The sequence below is a fragment of the Salvelinus alpinus genome, chromosome 2 (assembly GCF_045679555.1).
Source record: "Salvelinus alpinus chromosome 2, SLU_Salpinus.1, whole genome shotgun sequence".
NCBI classification, from domain to species: domain Eukaryota; kingdom Metazoa; phylum Chordata; class Actinopteri; order Salmoniformes; family Salmonidae; genus Salvelinus; species Salvelinus alpinus.
In genome coordinates this window covers 76,134,701-76,156,973 of record NC_092087.1, presented here as the reverse complement: position 1 = coordinate 76,156,973, position 22,273 = coordinate 76,134,701, and the positions used below count along the sequence as shown (strand labels likewise).

General features: G+C 42.1%; 1 protein-coding gene across 2 annotated transcripts; it reads right to left on the bottom strand.

Annotated features, from left to right (window-relative positions):
* Window positions 1-1,382: 1,382 nt before the first annotated feature.
* On the bottom strand, window positions 1,383-21,321 carry LOC139567766 (WW domain binding protein 1-like). Of its 2 annotated transcripts, none has more exons than XM_071389250.1 (4): window positions 21,107-21,321; window positions 8,855-8,957; window positions 5,510-5,671; window positions 1,383-4,829 (listed from the first exon to the last, which is right to left on the bottom strand). In XM_071389250.1, exons 1-4 carry the CDS (start codon window positions 21,191-21,193, stop codon window positions 4,021-4,023), a joined length of 1,161 nt encoding a protein of 386 aa, XP_071245351.1. In that variant the 5' UTR covers window positions 21,194-21,321; the 3' UTR covers window positions 1,383-4,020. The 2 variants fall into 2 exon arrangements, with proteins under 2 accessions (XP_071245351.1, XP_071245352.1); XM_071389251.1 differs by lacking the exon at window positions 21,107-21,321 and adding an exon at window positions 13,474-13,703.
* Between the last annotated feature and the right edge of the window lie 952 nt (window positions 21,322-22,273).

Genomic DNA, 22,273 nt, shown 5'->3' with positions numbered 1-22,273 from the left:
CCACACAGGGCATCTGAACACACAAAACACATTTAGATGATCTTCATTACTAATTGGTGTTCCCGGTCAAAAATGAAATAAATGGGTGAAACTACAATTAGTGTATAAAATTTAGTTCAGGCACATGCCCATTCATCAGATGGTCACACTTCCTCTCCCAGACCCCCACATGCATGTGTTTGAGCATGCACATGAGCGCATACACACACCTCCCTCCCCTTCTTGGCTTCCATGGCAACCCCCATGGGAACCTTTCCCCAATAGAATCTTTCCCCCACGGGAACCACACATGTTGGCATTCTCACAAACAATCACAACATTGTTTCAATAATATATACAACTTTTCTCACAGCTCTGACATATAAAGCTTTTTGAGGCCTTGCTCACAATTCATTCTGTGGCAGCACAATGACCAAACGATATACTGTATGTGAGGCTCTTGATCATATCTTTGATCATGACACTGGTGAGGAGGAGAGAGGCCAGGAAACTGACAGTGAAGATGCATTAGAGGAGGAAGTGTCAGAAGTTGAAGACAACACAGAATATGATCCAGACAAAGAGACAACCAGTGATGAGAAAAAGGGCCCTGCTGAAGTTGTTGTTACATTCCGGTCAAAGAATGGGAATTTGTCCTGGTCTTCATCCCCACCTGAGAGGAGAGGTCGGCTGTCGGCTGAAAATGTTATCAGGATGACCCCAGAGCCAACAAGATACGCCATATTCCGGGTTGATGACATAAAATCCTGCTTCGAACTGTTTCTGATAGAATCAATCGAAACTATAGTGATGAACATGCCCAACTTGGAGGGGAGACGTGTTTACAAAGACAACAGGTAGACCAGACAGACGTCCAAGCATACGTGGGTCTCTTAATTTGGCTGGTGTGTACAGATCCAGAAACTAATCTACCACCAGTTTATGTGGTAGATTATATATATGTTTCATCTGAGTATTTGTTATAGTCAAAATAATCCATTCATTAAGATTTTTTTTTTAAACTCAAAAACGAGTTGTATGAGCTCAGGTCAATGAGGGCTACAGGCCATAAATTGCAAAAAGAAGTTCAAAACTTGTAATGTTCACAAGAACTTAAGTTGATTAAAAGATCTAACACAACATTAGGTGATAATATATGTATTATTATGGATTTACAATCAGCTATAATGGGGTGGTCATTTTGGACCGGGAACACAGAATTAACGAACACAACAAGAGGGTTAAGGGAGCAAATTATACATATGTTACAGATAATACTATTTCTTATAGCACTGATTTTCAACTCACCTTACCTCATCCATTTGATTCAAATGCAGCTTTCAAATCATTTATCAATTCAGCACGTGTGGAACACAAACAAAGAACACAACATTACTAAGAAAAGTATTTCTGGTTTACATTTATTGAACATGTGTCAATTTCGCTGCTGTAATAAAATGGCTTACGAACAAAAAGACAGAAAATGTGCACAACCACCTTACATCCCGTGTGGAAACAGCATAATATCTTTGGCATGATGTCCATTATTCACAATAGTCACATCATTCAATAGGTCATTTCATCTGTGCATTGAGTTCCCTGTATCTTCACCTTCACACTCTTTTGATTGATTGGAGATTGAATGTTTCAAGAGTACAACAATTCTATACTCAACAAAACAATAGTAAGTTATTTATTAAAATAGAAATTAATCATTCACTAACTAAAAAACTAATGATTGTAGACTGACATTTTGCTATGACAGATTTAAAAGTAGCTAGTTTGGTTCATAAACGCGTTGTATGATATTATAATACACAATTTGCCAATATGTCGATCAAAAGCTTTACAATTTCATTACACAAGTTGACAAAGACATCCGTCCAAAATGCAGAATAGTTTACCTTTGTTGTACCACAATTATAGAATATGCTATTTGTTTATACAAAATGCATAATAGGCCTATATAAAGCACTTATGATAGCTTGGTTCTCGTAACTAAACGTTTTTTTTGGTACCCGTTTCTCCTACGGACCTGTAAGTTTCACTAATGCACAATCATTGCGAGCTATCGCAAACATGACAGTTTCTCAGAGATGCACAATACACTCATGTAATCAATCTCTCTGAGAAGAACCGATCACGTCCTAGACTCCGATAGAGGCCCATACTGTATGTGGTAAGTGTTGTGTTTTTACCCATGTATAATTAATCTCAACGACACATTAGAAAAACATCCTTTACAAAACAAATAGTAACGGATTCAATTTAAAATAAAAATTTGAAAAAAAGACAGGATTCGCAGATACAACTTTTTTATGTTTGATTCATTTCTTTGTCTCCATTATTAGAGTTACATATATTTATGTGCAAAATAAAATGATTGTGTCACACAAAATGTGTTAATGCACTTGGGTCCCTGTGACAACAGGGTTGTAGGAGAGTAAAAAACCATAAGGCTAAAAGGTCTTATGTGAAACAATCACACGCAGTGTTTAGCGTCAGGCTCTTCCTGTACAGTATACTCCGAGTCAGTATTCATGTCATAAGAATTAATTGCCCTCGACAACGCCCACCAATTGGGGAAAACAAACATTCTTTCCCCATTGATCCCAACTGTAAAAGAGCCAACTTCGTAGTACATTTCCCACGTAGGGAAATAGAGCCAGTGAGAAGAGCCCTGTGGCTTCAGGCTATTCCTTGTGGAAGAGTGAGAAATTGTGGGACCCGGTGTCAAAGGCTACACTTTAGCTACGTGTGTGGAAAACATTTTATCACAGGTAAGACATTTAACTTGCTTAGTACAGTCCGTTTGGAACTCCACTCACTACTTGCAGGTTTATAGCTAGTCCGTTTGTTTGTGTTGGCTAGCTTAATGTTCTGGTTCAGGGCTCTCCAACCTTGTTCCTGGAGAGCTACCGTCCTGTAGGTTCACTCCAACCCTAATCGAGCACACCTGATTCTAAAAATGAGCTGTTTATAAACTGAATCAGATTAGTTACAACTGGGGTTGGGAGTGAAACCCTACAGGAGGGTAGCTCTCCAGGAACATGGTTGGGGGTCCTGTTCTGGTTGGTAGCTAGCTAGAACGCACTCACTCACTCGGTTAACATTAGTGCCGTCATAAAAACGAGGGAAGCCCCTACAACATTACATTGTTCTAAGTAGTAAGAACGCTGAGGAGCAGGCAAACTTGAAAAGTAATCTTTACACATGTTGTACTTTTCTTAAATGTAGTTTTGTAATTGACTAAAACAAGCAGACAAGAAAATTGCTTTTGGAAAAAGGTCAAGTTTTTGCTGTGAGCCAATGGGGTAACCAAAGTAACCATGGGTTGTTTTCCCCACAGGCAGGCAGGGCCACCACGTTCTATTTCATACCGACTGGGACTATCACATTACATAAGCACACATCGTCGCCATGACGATCCACACTGCACTGCTTGACAATGTTCCTGTACCGCTTCAGTGTATTTGTCCAGGATGTTCCTTCCTGTGAACAGACACAGGAAGTAGCTGCGATGATTTCCACTAGCTTGGTACACTGAGCATAGGAGTTGGCAAGACAGCACAAACTGATCTGGGACCAGGCTAGAGTTGCACCAGTGTGTATTTACACTATACTACAGTCGCACCAACCGTCAGGTCAGCTTCCACTGACCAGACTATCAATCTCCTCCAGCTTGCATAAGTCTTAACACGGTCTCCTTTCGCCTCCTCTTGGTAAAGGCAGACAAAGGAGGACATTTATGCAGTCTGTAGGTAGGTTGGTGATAGGATAAACCTCTCCTCCGGTCTCCTTGTACATTGCAGTTAAGGCCACCATTACAGTATGCCAAAGGGGCTTTAGCTATCAACATCAGGCTTTCAAGTCCAGACTCTGGGATAAAATATAACTTCCTACTCGTCACACACACACACACACACGATCTCAGACAGTCACACACACGATCTCAGACAGTCACACACACACTAAAGTCTTGACTCCCACTCCTGGTTCTCTCTCCCTCCTTGGTGAAGATGTGCTTTAGCTTAGCGTAGCTCAGCCCTGGGGCTCTGTGCTGTTGCCATGGTGAGGGGGCCCCTCAAGCTCGTTGATGGTGTGGAGGAGCAGACACACCGGGGGCTGGGTGGGTTGCGTCATGGCGGGTGGTGGCAGGGAGGTGGACCCTGTCGCCGACCCGCACTCCGACCTACTTTCGGGTCCATCCAGGGCTAGGGCCTGCTCCTCTTCTACTCCCGGAGCGGGGTGACCACACCCGTCGCAGAAGTCTCCTCCTTCCTGCTCCTCAACCTCCTCCCCCATTAGGCTATCCTTCTCCCTCAGCTCCTTGCCCTCCTGGCTTCCAATACTTGTACTACCACCACGGTCACATACGCACACCTCGATACCCGAGTCACCCGTGAAACGGCGCCGCCGCCCAAGGGCCCCCCTATTATCTTTGTCCTCCTGGGCACCGCCCTCGGGCCCCCCTAGGTCCCCGAGTAACAGAGGCTCCTTGCAACTCTTCTCTGGGCCTCTAGGCTCCTCTGTAGAGGCCTCCTGGGGCCCTAGCCCTGGTCCACCACCCTGGGGCTCCTGAGGCTTATTGTCTGCCTTGTGTCTGTTGTAGCCAATGGTGGGAGCCCCAATGCGGTGGGGCTCTTCCAGGCTCGGCCTGGAACAGAGGGTGTCGGACACTGGGGGGACCGGAGTGGTCTGGATGGTCGGGCAGTGTCCCAGTCCCAGGCCGTCCTGTGGGTCCGTGGGCAGGGGGCTGACTGTATGGAAGACACTGTAGGGAGGGGGAGGGGTGGGAGGGCGGTTCACCACCTCCTCGTAGTCAGGTAGGAGGGAATTTGGAAGAAACCCTGGAAGTGAAGAAGAGAGGGACACATAAAGGACAGTTAGGATTAACTGAAAATGATTGCAAGGAAAACATGTTGCAACGTTGGCATTGAGCCAAGAACCGGTGGTTAAGGTTTCCTGCAATCTGGGGCATGAAACAAGGCCGTGTTTCATCCCACACCAAAACGAAACCGCAACTCCTAGTTCAAACAAAGGACTGCAGTTGAGTCAAGGTAGTGCTGCCAAGCAGTGACTAAACTCTCAGTTTGATGCAATAATTGCCACTGAGAAATATCCCCCCTAGCTGAGAGGGATAACCACAAAAATTCACCCAAGGTGCCATGTTTGAGTAAGCTTCAGCACTGGGGAATAACAATGCAATGTAGTCAGACAGAAAGGCAGAAGGAGAGAACTACTGAGACTGAAGTTGAGTATGTATGAAGCTTTAGTGCTCTCGTGTTTCATTGCGCCACGGTAATGATAGGACTGAAATAGAAGGGCATTGCGCAATAATGCCATGTTGTTGACTACTACCAGTATAACGCTGTGCATCTGTGCAGCGCCTCCTAAGCTGTATCACACCATGCCATGGTTAACACGGGCAGCACACCGTGCAATAACGCAATATGACGGTAACGACGTCAATGATCGACTACCACCAGTCTGACGCTGTGTACAGAACACTGATAGGCGGGACTCTTACTGAAGTAGAACGGAAGGGAGGTGTAGTTGTGTGCCTCGCGGTAGGCGATGAGGTTGATCTCGTGCTGGCGCTGCTGCTGCTGCAGCCGGTGCTTGGTGCGCCGGTGGTGACACACGCAGCAGCAGCTCAGGATGAAGATGATGACCCACACCAGCCAGAACCCTGCCGGAGACAGAGACGCAGTAGAAAGACAAACATAGACATATGTTAATACATGTTATTCATATCTCTATGGTGAAACTACTGTAAAAAAGTACTGCTGAACAGAAGGAGTGACATATTGTTTTTGAAAGCAACAGAGAGCTACAGTACATTACTACTGTAAACATCTAGTGCCTGTACAGTGAATGCCAGAAGTGACAAATTGCTAATGAATGTAATAGAGATATATAGTGCATCACTACACAGTAACAACGTGGAGGCAGAGCCATAGATATTGGCCAACAACCCTCCAGGTTTGTTCTAAATGTTGTTCCATAGCAAGGATGTAACTGCATTGGAACTTTTGGTACCAACAGTGTACCATGGTATCGATTGGTATTCTACATCCCAATCTGAGATCACAGTTGATGTTGTAGCTCATTCATCATGGCAACAAGAGATATGCAGAGGACCGAAATCCTGGGATGAGGAGGAAGTGATATGCAGAGGACCTAACTCCTGGGATGGGGAGGAGGAGGAAGTGATATGCAGAGGACCTAACTCCTGGGATGAGGGAGGAGGAGGAAGTGATATGCAGAGGACCTAACTCCTAGGATGGGGGAGGAGGAGGAAGTGATATGCAGAGGACCTAACTCCTGGGATGGGGGAAGAGGAGGAAGTGATATGCAGAGGACCTAACTCCTGGGATGGGGAGGAAGGTCCTAGTACAGTAAATAAGCTTTAAATGAGTGTCAGAACTGACCTGTCTTTTTGAAAAATGTGCGGCGTGCATTCAGAACATGTACGGTATGTTCAGTACATGCATGTTCACGTACAGTGGTGTAAAGTACTTAAGTATAAATACCCACAAAACTACTTAAGTAGTACTTTAAAGAATCTGTACTTTACTTTTTATATTTTTGACTTAAAGTCCACTACATTCCTTAAGAAAATATACTTTTTTACTCCATACATTTTCCCTGACACCCAAAAGTACTTGTTACAATTCAAATGCTTAGCAGGACAGGAAAATGGTCCAATTCACACACTTATCAAGAGAACATCCCTACTGCCTCTGATCTGGCCGACTCACTAAACACAAATGCTTCATTTGTAAATGATGTCTGAGCGTTAGTGTGCCACTGGTTAACCGTAAATAAAAAAGACAATTGTGCCGTCTGGTTTGCTTAAAACCTTTTCTCAATATAGGGGGTGCTGTTTCAACGTTAGCATTTATCGTCTCCAAATTAAACTGCCTCATACTCAATTCTTGCTCGTACAATATGCATATTATTATTACTATTGGATAGAAAACAATCTCTAGTTTCTAAAACCGTTTGAATTATGTCTGTGGGTGAACCAGAACTCTTTCTACAGCGAAACTCATGACAGGACATGCGAAGGGAGTGGAGTGAGATTACCCTTCCTTTTGACGCTCGCCAGGACGCAAGGGAGGACATCAGAATCGCATGCTCAAAAGCTCTCGTTATTGATCAAAGATCTATCCGTCTGTGATTTAGTTCGATATAGGTGTTAGAAACATCATAACGAAGTTATTTGAAACCGATTTATATCAGTTCGTGCGAGTATATTGCTATTTTTCTGAATTTCCTTAGTATTGCGTTTGACGATTTGGGCATGTGTGTGCCGTGAAGCTATCGTTAGCTGCTAGTTCTGAAGTTGAGGAGGTCGTTTTACAACAAAGCAACGATACTTTTGGACAAAGGACACATTGCCCAAGATACTGATGGAAGCTCGTCCAAAAGTAAGAGTTATTTATGATTTTATTCCGTATTTATGTGGAAAAATTTAAACGCAGTTGTCGGCCATTTTTTGCGGCACTAGTCTGGCTGTAACTCATAATGTGTCTTGTAACGTTAATTTTAAAAATCTAAATCAGCGGTTGCATTAATAACCAATGCATCTTTCATTAGCTGTCCAACCTGTATTTTTTTAGTCAATCTAATCGATAAATAATCGTAATCATAGGTGCCTTTCCAAGATGGCGCCGGCCCGAATGCATGCCATGTTTTGACAGATTACATTGCATAACCAAGATTTTTGATGCTAAATATGCACATTTTCGAACAAACTCTATGTGCATTGTGTAATATGATGTTACAGGACTGTCATCTGAAGAATTCTGAGAAGGTTACTGAAAAAATTAATATATTTTGGTGGCGATAACGTTATCGACCCTTTTGGCTTGATTCAATGCTGGGTGATGTTAGCTCATGTGGTATGCTAATATAACGATATATTGTGTTTTCGCTGTAAAACACTTAGAAAATCTGAAACATTGTCTGGATTCACAAGATCTGTGTCTTTCGATTGCTGTATGCTGTGTATTTTTCAGAAATGTTTTAGGATGAGTATTTTGGTAATTGACGTCGGTCTCTGTAATTATTCCGGCTGCTTCCAACGCTATTTCAGATTGCAGCTGCAATGTAGAACTGTGATTTATACCTGAAATATGCACATTTTTCTAAAAAAAACGATCCTATACCATGAATATGTTATCAGACTGTCATCTTATGAAGTTGTTTCTTGGTTAGTGGCTATATATATCTTTATTTAGTCGAATTAGTGATAGCTACTGATGCAGGAAAAAAATAGTGGAGAAAAAAAAGTGGTGTCTTTTGCTATCGTGGTTAGCTAATAGATTTACATATTGTGTCTTCCCTGTAAAACATTTTAAAAATCAGAAATGATGGCTGGATTCACAAGATCTGTATCTTTCATCTGGTGTCTTGGACTTGTGATTTAATGATATTTAGATGCTTGTATTTACTTGTGACGCTATGCTAGGCTATGCTAGTCAGCTTTTTTACTGTGGGGGGTGCTCCCGGATCCGGGATGAGTACCAACTAAAAGTTAATATAAGGAATGTGAAATGATGTATACTTTTACTTTTGATACTTAAGTATATTTAAAACCAAATACTTAGACTTTTACTCAAGTAGTATTTTACTTGGTGACTTCACTTTAACTTGAGTCATTTTCTATTAAGGTATCTTTACTTTTACTCAAGTATGACAATTGGATACCTTCTCCACCACTGTTCACGTGTACAGGTGAATGTGAGGGTGCACTGCTGTATGACTAAAATGCAAATGTGTTTCAGAGAATGAGAGTGAAAGTGAGAGGTAGAGAGAGAGCATGTGTGTGGGTGTGTGTGATAGCGTAGAGAGAGAGAGTCCTTACACCAGAGTTCATAGTAGTAACTGCAGCACTGTGACTCCCCACAGCAGTGTCCTGATTCGCAGACGTAGCTCTGGTTGTTCAGCCCCTCACAGTGCAGTACGCTCTGGAAGACAAGAAGAGACAGGAGTGTAAAACCGTATATCCACCACCTGGGTCGTGTTCATTAAGTCACAGGGTAGCGAAACCTTTGCAATGAACAACGGAAATAAGCGTTTCATATCGGACAAGCCCAGGTAGTCTCTTGCCGTTTCAGTCTGTTTTCTTCCGTCTGTTGCCTAGTGAATATGACCCAGCACCCGCCACTCAAATACTGATGTTAATTTTTGTTCGTCATCATCTTAATTAAAAGGTGCTACCCCTAGAATTTCTCAGAATGTCTTCCCTATGTGGAAGCTAGGTGTATTGCAACGTCACTTGGCTGCATTCAAAACAAATCTCCCCCTCATCCCGTAACATGGCAGGGACTTGCGCTTGATCCTTTTACTTTCAGTTTTGGTCCACCAAACTATACTGAACAAAAAAAATATATACAGTGGGGAGAACAAGTATTTGATACACTGCCGATTTTGCAAGTTTTCCTACTTACAAAGCATGTAGAGGTCTGTAATTTTTATCATAGGTACACTTCAACTGTGGGAGACGGAATCTAAAACAAAAATCCAGAAAATCACATTGTAGGATTTTTAAGTAATTCATTTGCATTTTATTGCATGACATAAGTATTTGATACATCAGAAAAGCAGAACTTAATATTTGGTACAGAAACCTTTGTTTGCAATTACAGAGATCATACGTTTCCTGTAGTTCTTGACCAGGTTTGCACACACTGCAGCAGGGATTTTGGCCCACTCCTCCATACAGACCTTCTCCAGATCCTTCAGGTTTCGGGGCTGTCGCTGGGCAATACGGACTTTCAGCTCCCTCCAAAGATTTTCTATTGGGTTCAGGTCTGGAGACTGGCTAGGCCACTCCAGGACCTTGAGATGCTTCTTACAGAGCCACTCCTTAGTTGCCCTGGCTGTGTGTTTTGGGTCGTTGTCATGCTGGAAGACCCAGCCACGACCCATCGTCAATGCTCTTACTGAGGGAAGGAGGTTGTTGGCCAAGATCTCGCGATACATGGCCCCATCCATCCTCCCCTCAATACGGTGCAGTCGTCCTGTCCCCTTTGCAGAAAAGCATCCCCAAAGAATGATGTTTCCACCTCCATGCTTCACGGTTGGGATGGTGTTCTTGGGGTTGTACTCATCCTTCTTCTTCCTCCAAACACGGCGAGTGGAGTTTAGACCAAAAATCTCTATTTTTGTCTCATCAGACCACATGACCTTCTCCCCTTCCTCCTCTGGATCATCCAGATGGTCAATGGCAAACTTCAGACGGGCCTGGACATGCGCTGGCTTGAGCAGGGGGACCTTGCGTGCACTGCAGGATTTTAATCCATGACGGCGTAGTGTGTTACTAATGGTTTTCTTTGAGACTGTGGTCCCAGCTCTCTTCAGGTCATTGACCAGGTCCTGCCGTGTAGTTCTGGGCTGATCCTTCACCTTCCTCATGATCATTGATGCCCCACGAGGTGAGATCTTGCATGGAGCCCCAGACCGAGGGTGATTGACCGTCATCTTGAACTTCTTCCATTTTCTAATAATTGCGCCAACAGTTGTTGCCTTCTCACCAAGCTGCTTGCCTATTGTCCTGTAGCCCATCCCAGCCTTGTGCAGGTCTACAATTTACCCCTGATGTCCTTACACATCTCTCTGGTCTTGGCCATTGTGGAGAGGTTGGAGTCTGTTTGATTGAGTGTGTGGACAGGTGTCTTTTATACAGGTAACGTGCTCAAACAGGTGCAGTTAATACAGGTAATGAGTGGAGAACAGGAGGGCTTCTTAAAGAAAAACTAACAGGTCTGTGAGAGCCGGAATTCTTACTGGTCGGTAGGTGATCAAATACTTATGTCATGCAATAAAATGCAAATGAATTACTTAAAAATCCTACAATGTGATTTTCTGGATTTTTGTTTTAGATTCCGTCTCTCACAGTTGAAGTGTACCTATGATAAAAATGACAGACCTCTACATGCTTTGTAAGTAGGAAAACCTGCAAAATCGGCAGTGTATCAAATACTTGTTCTCCCCACTGTATATATATTTTTTAATCGCAACATGCAAAAAGGTCAAAGATTTTACTGAGTTACAGTTCATAAGGAAATCAGTCAATTCAAATAAAATTAATTAGGCCCTAATCTATGGATTTCACATGACTGGGAATACAGATCTGGATCGGTTGGTCACAGATAACAAAAAAAGTAGGGACTTGATAATATATATTTTTTTAAAGTCAGTATCTGCAGTGTGTGACCACCATTTGCCTCATGCAGTGCGACATCTCCTTCACAGAGTTGACCAGGCTGTTGATTGTGGCCTGTGGAATGTTGTCCCACTCTTCTTCAATGGCTGTGCGATGTTGATGCATATTGGCGGGAAGTGGAACAAGCTGTCGTACACGTTGATCCAGAGCATCCCAAACATGCTCAAAGGGTGACATGTCTGGTGAATATGCAGGCCATGGAAGAACTACCACATTGTCAGCTTCCAGGAATTGTGTACAGATCCTTGCGACATGGGGCCGAGTATTATCATGCGGTGATGGCAGCAGATGAATGGCAATAGCTCTCAGGATCTCATCACGGTATCTGTGTGCTATTAAATTGCCATCGATGAAATGCAAGTGTTCGTTGTCCGTAGCTTATGCCTGCCCATACCATAACCCCACCATGCGGAACTCTGTTCACAACGTTGACATCAGAAAACCATTTGCCCACACAACACAAGTAATGTGCAGTTGTGAGGCTGGTTGGACATACTGCCAAATTCTCTAAAACAACATTGGAGGTGACTTATGGTAGAGAAATTAACATAAAATTATTTGGCAACAGCTCTGGTGGGCAGCTTCTTGATATGCCACACCTGTCAGGTGGATGGATTACCCTTGTTAAAGGAGAAATGCTCACTAACAGGGATGCAAACAAATTTGTGCACAAAATCTTAGAGAAATAAGCTTTTTGTGCGTATGGAACCTTTCTGGGATCTTTTATTTCAGCTCATGAAACATGGGGCCAACACTTTACAGGTGGTGTTCATATTTTTCTTCAGTGCATATATTTTGTTGTTGAAAATATATTTCACAGCGATTTAGATTGAAAAGTGTAGGGAATCATTGTACAATGCTTGTTTTTTCACAAACTGAAATAGAGCGAACAGTGTAGAATTTTAGCAACCAGGAGAAGAGTGATTTCTACATTGGCCACTTGACTCCATTTCCACTAAATACACAGCCAAAGTCAAAACAGCTTTCCTATTTTGACAATTGATGTCGCTCCGCGGGAGAAATCGATGGGTAAATATCGCAGCTAATCACAACACTGGCGGGTAAGTAATACTGTGAAACACTATCACTGCATATATATGATGACATCTCTTGAAATTACAATGCAGAAATAAATCCTGTGTGTAGCACCTTCAACTCATGATAGCATTATGGAGCATTGACTGAAACACCAACTATAAGATCACAACATACAGCAGTTTAGCTATTCCATGTAAATATTCTACAAATGTTTATCTCTACAGAAATTGCTCAGGGGATTAGACCTAGGTCACCTGAGTACTACACTCACACAGATACTGTAACTGTATGGACCTGAATAACAAATACATGTATTAATCAAACAACTGATGAACAACTAGTTAGTATAGCCTATATCAAGACATTCAGACAGTTGATAGGCTAGTGATCACTCTTATTTGCATGTTGCCCTCTAGGGTTTAGGCTAGGTCACTTTAACAGCACTCACAGATACTGTACCTGACCAGAATAAACATTTAAAAAATGAAATAAGTCTCGCTCTCAAAAAAAAGATCAGTAACTGATTACTAGTGTTCAATGTAGCCATAATTTCTGGAAGAATTAGGTCCAGACATAAATGGTAGTATTGAACCTCTCAATCATCCCTCTTATACATGGGTGCTAAGCTGCTAGAATATCCACGGCTCAGATTTCCTCATCACTTATCACTCATTACTTGGATTATAACGTGGAACACCTGGGCACGCACCACAAGCTGTAGACTGGGGGGGCGCTAGTAGCCTCAGCCTCATACTACATTCAATACAACAGAGTGGACAGACAGACATGGCCCACCCTGGAACAAACACACCAAGTTAGTCTAGCCAAGAGAAACACAATGTACAAGCTGCTTCTGTTTGCGTAGATGATGGCCTAAATGTGCCTCCAGTCAAACAGGAACTAGCCTGTTAGCCTACATCAGAAGCTTGTAGAACCTGATACATCAAAGACACACTTAAAATCAGTGGTAATACAAACGTTATCCTTCAAATCAATCAGTTTCTACTTTCAAAGGGGACAGCAGGAATAGCCATTGATAAAGAATTAACTAAAAACCAGAAACCAGACAAGGAAGACAGCCAAGGAAGCCTCTAATCAAAAACTGCTTCAGATTGTATATTGATTTATCAGGCAACCCCTACCAGGCTACACATTATCTTCAAGATTAGATTATGGATTAAATCCTGAGGAGAAATGTTAGCCAAGGTTTTCTATACCCGTTTCCTTCCCAGCTGGAGAGGCATAGCAGTCCAAAATTCCTAAATCCCACGGAACGCAAGTCCTTTCAACTCAAGGGTCGTTATCCTTCCAGTCGACAGAAGAAAAAAGTGAAGAAAAAAAAAAGCACACACACACACACCAAGCAAGATAGGGGACAAGGATTGCTCTAAGGAAATGTCCAAGCGGCAGTGGTGTGAGCTGCCAGCCAGAGTAGAGGACTGCATAGTAATGAAGAGCGGAGCACCCTCTGTATTCAAAACGGCAGGCGGAGTGTGTGTCCCCGAGTGAGGACAGTTATAACACAGGAAGTGAAACCCAGCCACAGATCAACTTCACACACACACACACACACACACACACACACACACTAGCCTTTGCGTTTCCACTAGGAAAGTCTGGAGCATTTCCGCAGTGTATCTTTTTAACAACCTCCCACAAATTGTTTACACCATACAACTACATTGTATGACATGGCATAAGCCCATCACAAAAAAAAAAAAAACAGGTTAAAGCTGAAAACTGCAGAGAAACTAGGCTACTGTTTGGTTTGGAGGCATTTCCAGTTCTGAAATAACTTGCACTGAGGAGATTACACAATAGTCTCGGGTCAGAGATCTTTGGCTTTAGAGGAGATCAAGAACTCCCTGGCTCCCAGCCTCTGGGCTGTTGTCGAGAACCAAAGTGCAAAGTTATAACCCTTAGGCCTATGACCTATACTGTATGACGTGATGTTTTTGTTACTTGTTGTTGTATTTGTGCTAGGATGTTGGATCCAGTCCAGTTAGCACGATAGGCTAGGCCTAGAAACAAAAACTAAAGCCAAATCCATTTAAGAATACTAATGGCCAACAAATTGCCTAAGCGTAGGTTAAGAGATAAAAAAGCCTAGGTTAAGAGATGAAGAGTTACGTTTTTTTTGGGGCGTCTGAATTTTCTATCACCTAGGAGACGCATCAGACAAGACATTGAGACATTGACCCAACAAAGAATCTCGACAGACAAGATTCCTCAGTCTCTCAGCCTTCAACAATAGGCTGCTGCAGGATGGAACAACCGTCCCTTCTCGTACTACAGTAGAAGATTAGGGACGGGTGGATTGTGTTACTCACTCTGCCAAAGCCTACAGGCATAATAGAGATTAATTAAACGTAAAATCGACCATAATGAGAAGGTGCTGAAACAACCAGACATACAAGAACAGTCCGGTGTCACTACTTGACTATCAGATCATTGTTTTCTCTTGGCAGCTACTAAAAAGTGACTAAGTGGATTCTTGACCGTGTGCATATGATATAGCATTTGATCTGGCATGAATATGCACAAAGCCTGCAATACTGACAGACTATTGATGCTGTATACTAGTGTCTAAGCTAAATTATTTATGGAGGATCTCTACCTTTTCATGCAAAGAAGCATGTTAGTTTCAAATTCTTAGGTCGGGCCCATCGCTAAACACTACAAAATGTCTTGAATGAAAATGAAAACCCAACTGAGTCTTTCTTAGGCCTGCAATAGAATCATGGATTGCTCACGTAAGCTACATGACAGGCAAAGACTCAAACAGCAAAGCAAACAGGTCGCTACTGCGACCAAAACATTGAGATTTTTTTTTAACCTGGTAACGTTAGTATTAGGTTCACTATTAGCTTTTTTTTCCTGGAGAGCTACTCTCCTATAGGTTCACTCCAACCCTGTTCCTGGAGAGCTACTCTCCTATAGGTTCACTCCAACCCTGTTCCTGGAGAGCTACTCTCCTATAGGATCACTCCAACCATGTTCCTGGAGAACTATGTTTACGCTCCAATTCCAGGGAACTCCGGATTCAGTTAATCAACCAGCTAATTATTCCAATCAAGTGCACTAGATTAGGGTTGGAGCGAAAATCTACAATAGCTCTCCAGGAACAGAGTTGGAGTGAAAATCTACAGTAGCTCTCCGGGAACAGAGTTGGAGTGAAAATCTACAGTAGCTCTCCAGGAACAGAGTTGGAGTGAAAATCTACAGTAGCTCTCCGGGAACAGAGTTGGAGTGAAAATCTACAGTAGCTCTCCGGGAACAGAGTTGGAGTGAAAATCTACAGTAGCTCTCCGGGAACAGAGTTGGAGTGAAAATCTACAGTAGCTCTCCGGGAACAGAGTTGGAGTGAAAATCTACAGTAGCTCTCCAGGAACAGAGTTGGAGTGAAAATCTACAGTAGCTCTCCGGGAACAGAGTTGGAGTGAAAATCTACAGTAGCTCTCCGGGAACAGAGTTGGAGTGAAAATCTACAGTAGCTCTCCGGGAACAGAGTTGGAGTGAAAATCTACAGTAGCTCTCCAGGAACAGAGCTGGAGAGCCCTACGTCTATGCTCTTTGGTCCTTGAAAAGTAATTGAAGTTATGTTAGTTGATTTAAGCCAGACTTCATTAGCGTGTGTGTCGGGAACATGTCTATTTAGTCAGGCAAAACCCACATTATTTTTGACATATTTTAGAAGGTCAAAATAATCCAAATGTCAATGCATAAGGCCTTTAAATAAATTCATTTTTCTTAAAAGTGGTAATGCACACTTTATGGCATAGATTTTCTCCTATACGCTATTACAACAATTAAATATCAAATGTAGGTCCTTCACATTTCTTATTTAAAGATGCACTACGTAGAAATCACTCTGGCATGTCCTGGTTGCTAACATTCTAATAGTTCACCTAAATTCAGTTTATGTGACAGAAATATAGCGTAGAGGCAACAATGGCACGGGCAACAATTGAGGCAACAATAGAGGTAACAATTGTACAATTTCCCATAACCAAAAACACTATTTTCAGCTGTTTCAAGCTGGTGTACAAAACTGAAAGTAAAAGACGCCAGAGCAAAACTTAAAACGGGAAGCAAAGAAATAGCGCACATAGAACCGATCTACCGCTTCTTAGACTTGCTTTCAATGAGGGATCTTTAACTCATATTTCTATGCGAATTTGGTCTGGTCGCCCAAAAAGTTACATATTGCAGCTTTAAGTGCTTGGAGAAAGTCCTTGAATTTGTCTGTATGAACCCTGTATAGGCTACTTGCTCAGGCCGCAAATGAATGATAAGTGCGTAATTTCAATAGCAGCTGATTTTAACATTCGATTTCCTGTCAGATCTTGACCCGTGTCGGTATTTCTCTAATTTGGGTCAGTAGCGTTCAGTTGGCATTGGCCCGGTGTTCCACTGGCAAATTTACCTGAATGTCGAGCCCTGCTGTGTGTGGTACGTGTAGGACCTATATGTCGACCACTTTATGTAGCCGTTAGCGATGCTAATGATACCCTTACTATTTTCGGGTAGATGGAAAGACAATTAAAAGTTAACTACAAAGTAGCCTTTGCATTCTTGGCAGAATCATGATTATTTGCATCAATCCAGTGGTCATTGTTTTGAAAACAACATCACGAGTGCGCTGCAGAAACACAGCTAGCCAAACAACTGTCTGGCTGGTAAGCGCCTGAATTAAAGGGTAACTACACAAAAATCAAATTTTCACAAATTCTCTCAACAATGGTCCGCAAATATGTTTTAAGAATTGTTGTGGATTTTGAACAGCGAATGTTATTTTTTTTGCCGTGATATCGTTTTGGTACAGTATCACGTATCGTTTTTTCAAATTCTGCCCTCTAGATGATTTCACAGAACACATGCCACTTTGAAATCTGCAATGAATACATTTAGCATTTTATTTTAAGTCTCTTTTCTGTTACAGTAAATCTATCTACATCAAAGAACAAGGGAATACTAATTTAAAAAGATGACTAGTCATTTTTAGCCTGGTTCTGCACAGAATGAGGTCATTACGGGACACCGGCCATGTCATTGTCCATTATCTATTTTTTAATTAAAAGTTTAGTGTGAATAAATTGTGTGCTGGTGCCACCCACTGAAAAAGGTGGTAGCTGGAAAAAGTTAGTGTAGAACCCTGCATAGTTCACTTCCTATTTTGCAGATTCAATACTGACACAGAGCTGACTGGCAAGGGGAATGTACAGCAACAGTGTTCTAGAAGAGATAGTTCAAAAGTTCAAGGAACGTTCTGAAGAAAGTTCAAGGTTGGACAGTTAGTGCTGAACAGAACTGTGGTGACAACAAAAACAACATTCTCGACCACCACACACATTCAGCACTACTTTTCAAAGGGAAAAGAGGACGTGCTCAGGGAACTAGCCTATTTGTGGTTGATGGTTCACCAACAATACTCCCACGTGAAGAGTAACCACCTTGCAAGAGATCTGAAGTTTTGTCTTTGCAGACAGATATTAGGCTACACGTCTAAGCTGTAGCACAGGGGGCTAATGCAGTCTTGAAATGCAATGTACGGACAACCTGGGTTTGATACGTGGTCAGTTAGCCTCGGCCTACACAGTTTGGTAGTTTGAAAAATGAGGGTGACTGATGTAGGCCTAGGCCAAAACCAAGTAGGACAATGCAATCAATGTATTGTGTCACTCAATATTTCTCTCAAACAGAACTTGACAAATCCAGAGGTTAAACAAGACATTGGTATTAACATTGGCACCTGCACTCAGCAACTGGTAACCATATTCAGTCACCCAGAACTAAGGCAAGATGCCAGATACAAAATGAAAGTATCAATGATGTAGCAGCAAACAGGGAGAACGTTCAGATATCTGCGAGGGGTTGTAGCCTCCTTCCTAGAAATAAAGAAAAACATTGTTAAATGAACTTTAGACTTGTGGGTGATTCCTCACAAAACAGGACCATGATTTTTTAAATTTTGACAAAATGTTATCCATAGAAGGGTCCTTTAGAGGAAGGATTGTTGACGTAGATGACTATACCAAACATTAAGAACAGTTTCCATGATCGACTGACCAGGTGAAAGCTATGATCTCTTATTGATGCCACTTGTTAAATCCACTTCAAATCAGTATAGATAAAAATGGGAGGAGACGGGTTGAAGGACTTTTAAGCCTGGAGACATTTGAGACATGGATTGTGTTTGTGTGCCATTCAGAGGGTGAACGGGCAAGACAAAAGATTAAATTGCCTTTGAACGGGGTGTGGTAGTAGGTGCCAGGCGCACCGGTTTGTGTCAACAACTGCAACACTGCTGCATTTCTTTCTCACTCAACAGTTTCCTGTTTGTATCAAGAAGGACATCCAGCCAACTTGACAACTGTGGGAAGTATTGGAGTCAACATGGGCCAGCATCCCTGTGGAACGCTTTTGACACCTTGTAGAGTCCATGCCCAGACAAACTGAGGCTGTTCTGAGGGAAAAGGAAGGGGGGGGCAACTCAATATTAGGAAGGTGTTATATTTTTTACCATCAGTGTATATTTGACATTTGTATCTTAAAGCATAATTGAGAAATAATGAATTGAAGTTGGAACATGACATTTTGGCATTACCCAGGCCTTTAAGACTCCATAATGTTTAATCTGCACTACAAAGGAAAAATTGGTGTCAAAGCTTTACCGCCTGCTCTGTAATATGAGTGGTACTTTAATTTTAAAAAATCACATTATATGAATATTGGAAAATACAAACATGAATATATAATATTTTGGGGGTCAAATGCCAGTTGTGAGAATTACCCAAAAGGAGTGCTGTGATTGGCTTCTATATCAATTTATTTGTATAAAATGGTCCATAACTTAAACATTACTTGTAGTAATATTTATCTGAACCTTTTGCAGGGATATCTTTCATTATCTAATGATAACAAAATGCTTACAATGCTCTTGTATATGAGGGGGGACTTTGTGTGTCATGACATGGACTGAATTTAAGCCAGGTTCAAAACAATTGGGCACTCTAAAATGTCCAACTTCAGTGTGTTCAAGACAAATGGGAACTAAAAAGAGCTCCAACTGGGAAAAAACTTTTTGGTTGGTCATCCAACTTGGCATCTTTCTAGAGCTCCGACTTTCCGACCTGAAGATCACTGACGTCATGATTTGACGTCGTTTTTACCCCAGCATTTCCAGTGGTCTTGAAAGCACGACAAGAGCAGGTTAGCGTTTTTCTCGATATGAATCTTGTTCTGGAGGCAGCTCTGCAGAGTGGTAACTAGCTGGCACAGCCACAAAGTCATAAACATTTTTGTTTTCATCAATTTTTAAAATTTTGACTTTGCAGATGGTCCATCTAGCGGAAATAGCTCAGTTCTGCCTCATCCCAATAACCGTCAACCTGCGAATTAAGACCAGCGATAGCTAATCTGTTTCACTGATAACCTCTTGTATTAATGACTACAGGGACATGAACGATGATGAATCCCCGTCAACAACTCCAGTGTATTCCATAACAAAGTGAATTACAGTACAGACAGGTTGGTTGTTTAGCAACAAAATCGACGCGTGTACAACGTTTATTGGAAAATAAATGCATTTGCACAATGAGCACTTGTCTCAAATACATCGTTACAGTTGTTGGTTAGCTAGCAAGCATTTTTTTTGTACATGTTAACATTGACATGAAATCAGTCAAAACACCTGAAAACAAGACACGATATAAAGAACAAGATAACACTAGTTGAAACGAGACACCCACGATTCCCTTCAATGCAGCTTCTTGTGATTGGGTTGATTCGATTATGCTGAGCCGCGGGGCACCGGTCTATGGCCGGTGACGTGAACGGGCAAAACGGTGAGGGAAGAGCTCCTTTCTCAAATGGAATAGTAATCTGCGCTGCTCGGTCATCGTGAATCGTCCAGAAACATACACCTATTTCCCCAAAAATATGTGTGTTCAACTTTAAAACTAGTTTTCATTGGGAAGGCAGATACAAATTTGTATCAAAAGCGAACACTTTCGCATGTTAAAACGCAATCTCACCACGTGCTTAATTACGCCGTTTATTTGAGCCGACTTCAGTGAGCACCTGGCTCATGCTCGGGAGGCAGCCCGGTTCTAAAACCAATACAATCAACTTTTACATTATGCAAAACACGCCTACTCGTGCCAGATTAACCGAATCCCCTCATTGTTACTAGCTAGTTGGCTGTTAAGAATCATAAAGCAGATTCCGGTCACATCGATGCACGCGCATCATTTTCGTTACAACAGCCAAACCGTTTATAAACGGCACTTATATTTGCATTGAAACTGCATGTGTATAACAAAACATCAACTAATCATTGTTTTTAATAAGACAGCTACTGACTTGTTGGCTAGTAGGATGATAATGCTGTGCGTGGCGAGATATTTGATAACTGTCAACCAATTAGACAGCTGTCAATGGGTGCGGCTAGAGAAGTTTGTATAACATTAAGGTCATTAAGGTTAGTGACTAACAGTAGCCATGTAGCTAACGTTGCAGCACATACTTTGTCGATTTCCGTCAACGCTAGCTAGCAATATGGCTAAGTGCCTGTGATGCCAACTAAATAGCTGACTGATCAAATAGTTAGCTAGCAAGATAGCTAAAGCTAGCTACAGCGGTCGAACTTCGAAGTTATAAAGTTATACCCAATACACCCAACCGAGACTAGTCAGCCAACAAACTTGTAGGAAAACAGCTGGCCAAATTAATAACTAGCTACCTAACAAAGTAGCTAGCCGTATATGCAACTTTACTAGCTACCCAAATAAACAACATGCACGACCCGAACCAAAAACAAATCCTGGCAGACTCGAGTCCAAATCTTACCTCGTCTAATGTCGCGTCGGAGGGGCTGACAGCTACAACGTGCAAAAACAATCCCATTTTAAGACCCACACCTAAAATCTCGTTCATTCCTCCGACCTGACTCGTGTAAAAACATAAGCGTAGACGTTTGTTGTCCACTTCACAAATCTTAACTAGTTTGACATTTCGCTTACGGCTCTACCCGACGCACTGAAAGACCACGCATGCGCTGCCTCCTTGCTACTGCGTAATTTGATATGTCAAGGAGGCACATTGGGCGAATTCGATTAATCTGGCCCGGGGCACCCCGAGCGTAGAATTTGAATACTAGAATGGTTTGAACCTTCTTGTGATGGTCCAAAGATCAGCCATGTTGGTCAGGGAGTTGTTCAACCATGGTTTGGTTTGCCAGTGCTGTGATAAGATAGTGTGTAAAACAATGAATGTGAAGAATTTATCTGCACTGTATGTGTGTTAGCCAGACAGTGTTAGAGGAATGATTCCATAAATTTAGCAAATTAACTGCCAATATGCCAAAATTTCATTTAAATAATGCAGTCAATCCACAGCCATACTCTGGCTCAAATCAGTTGATAGGACTTAGATAAATTGTAAATGCAACAATTACTAATATTGCATCATATAATAGCGCACACAGCTTTCCAAGAAAACCAGACATTTATGGTCTTTTTACACATGAGGCGAAAGCGGGAGGGAGCAGCAGCCTTCTCAAATGAACAGTAAAGTTGATTGCATTTGTTTTGAAACTGGGCTGTCTCCCGGGCGTTAGCCAGGTGCCCCGTTCAAAGCCCATGGGGAAGTCAGCTCAGAACAAAAGTGATGTAATTAAGCACGTGGAACAATGAGTAGGATTCTGTGTTTTCACATACAAAAGTGATTGCTTTTGCTAAAAATGCTTTATCTGCCTTCCCAATGAAAACTAGTTTGAAAAATTCAAACATACAGTATTTATTGGAAAAGAGATGTATGTTTCTGGACCATGCACCATGCTGCCTTGTCGACTACATGATCGAGCAGCACAGATTACTGTTGGATTTGTGAAGGGCGCTCCTCCCTCACCGCTTTTGCCCGTTAATGTCAATGGCCATGGGCTGGGCTGGGTGTGGCGTACTCGGTCACATCTTTAGTTCCATGTGCGCAACGTGATGGGTGTTGAGTTGCATTTCT

Excerpts from the sequence above, each read along its gene's own strand:
- LOC139567766 (XM_071389250.1), bottom strand. The coding sequence starts at position 21,193 with ATGAACGAGATTTTAGGTGTGGGTCTTAAAATGGGATTGTTTTTGCAC. Across the intron at positions 8,958-21,106 it reads CCGACGCGACATTAGACGAG|AGCGTACTGCACTGTGAGGG; the intron begins GTAAGATTTGGA and ends CTTGTCTTCCAG. Across the intron at positions 4,830-5,509 it reads CTCCCTTCCGTTCTACTTCA|GGTTTCTTCCAAATTCCCTC; the intron begins GTAAGAGTCCCG and ends CTTCACTTCCAG.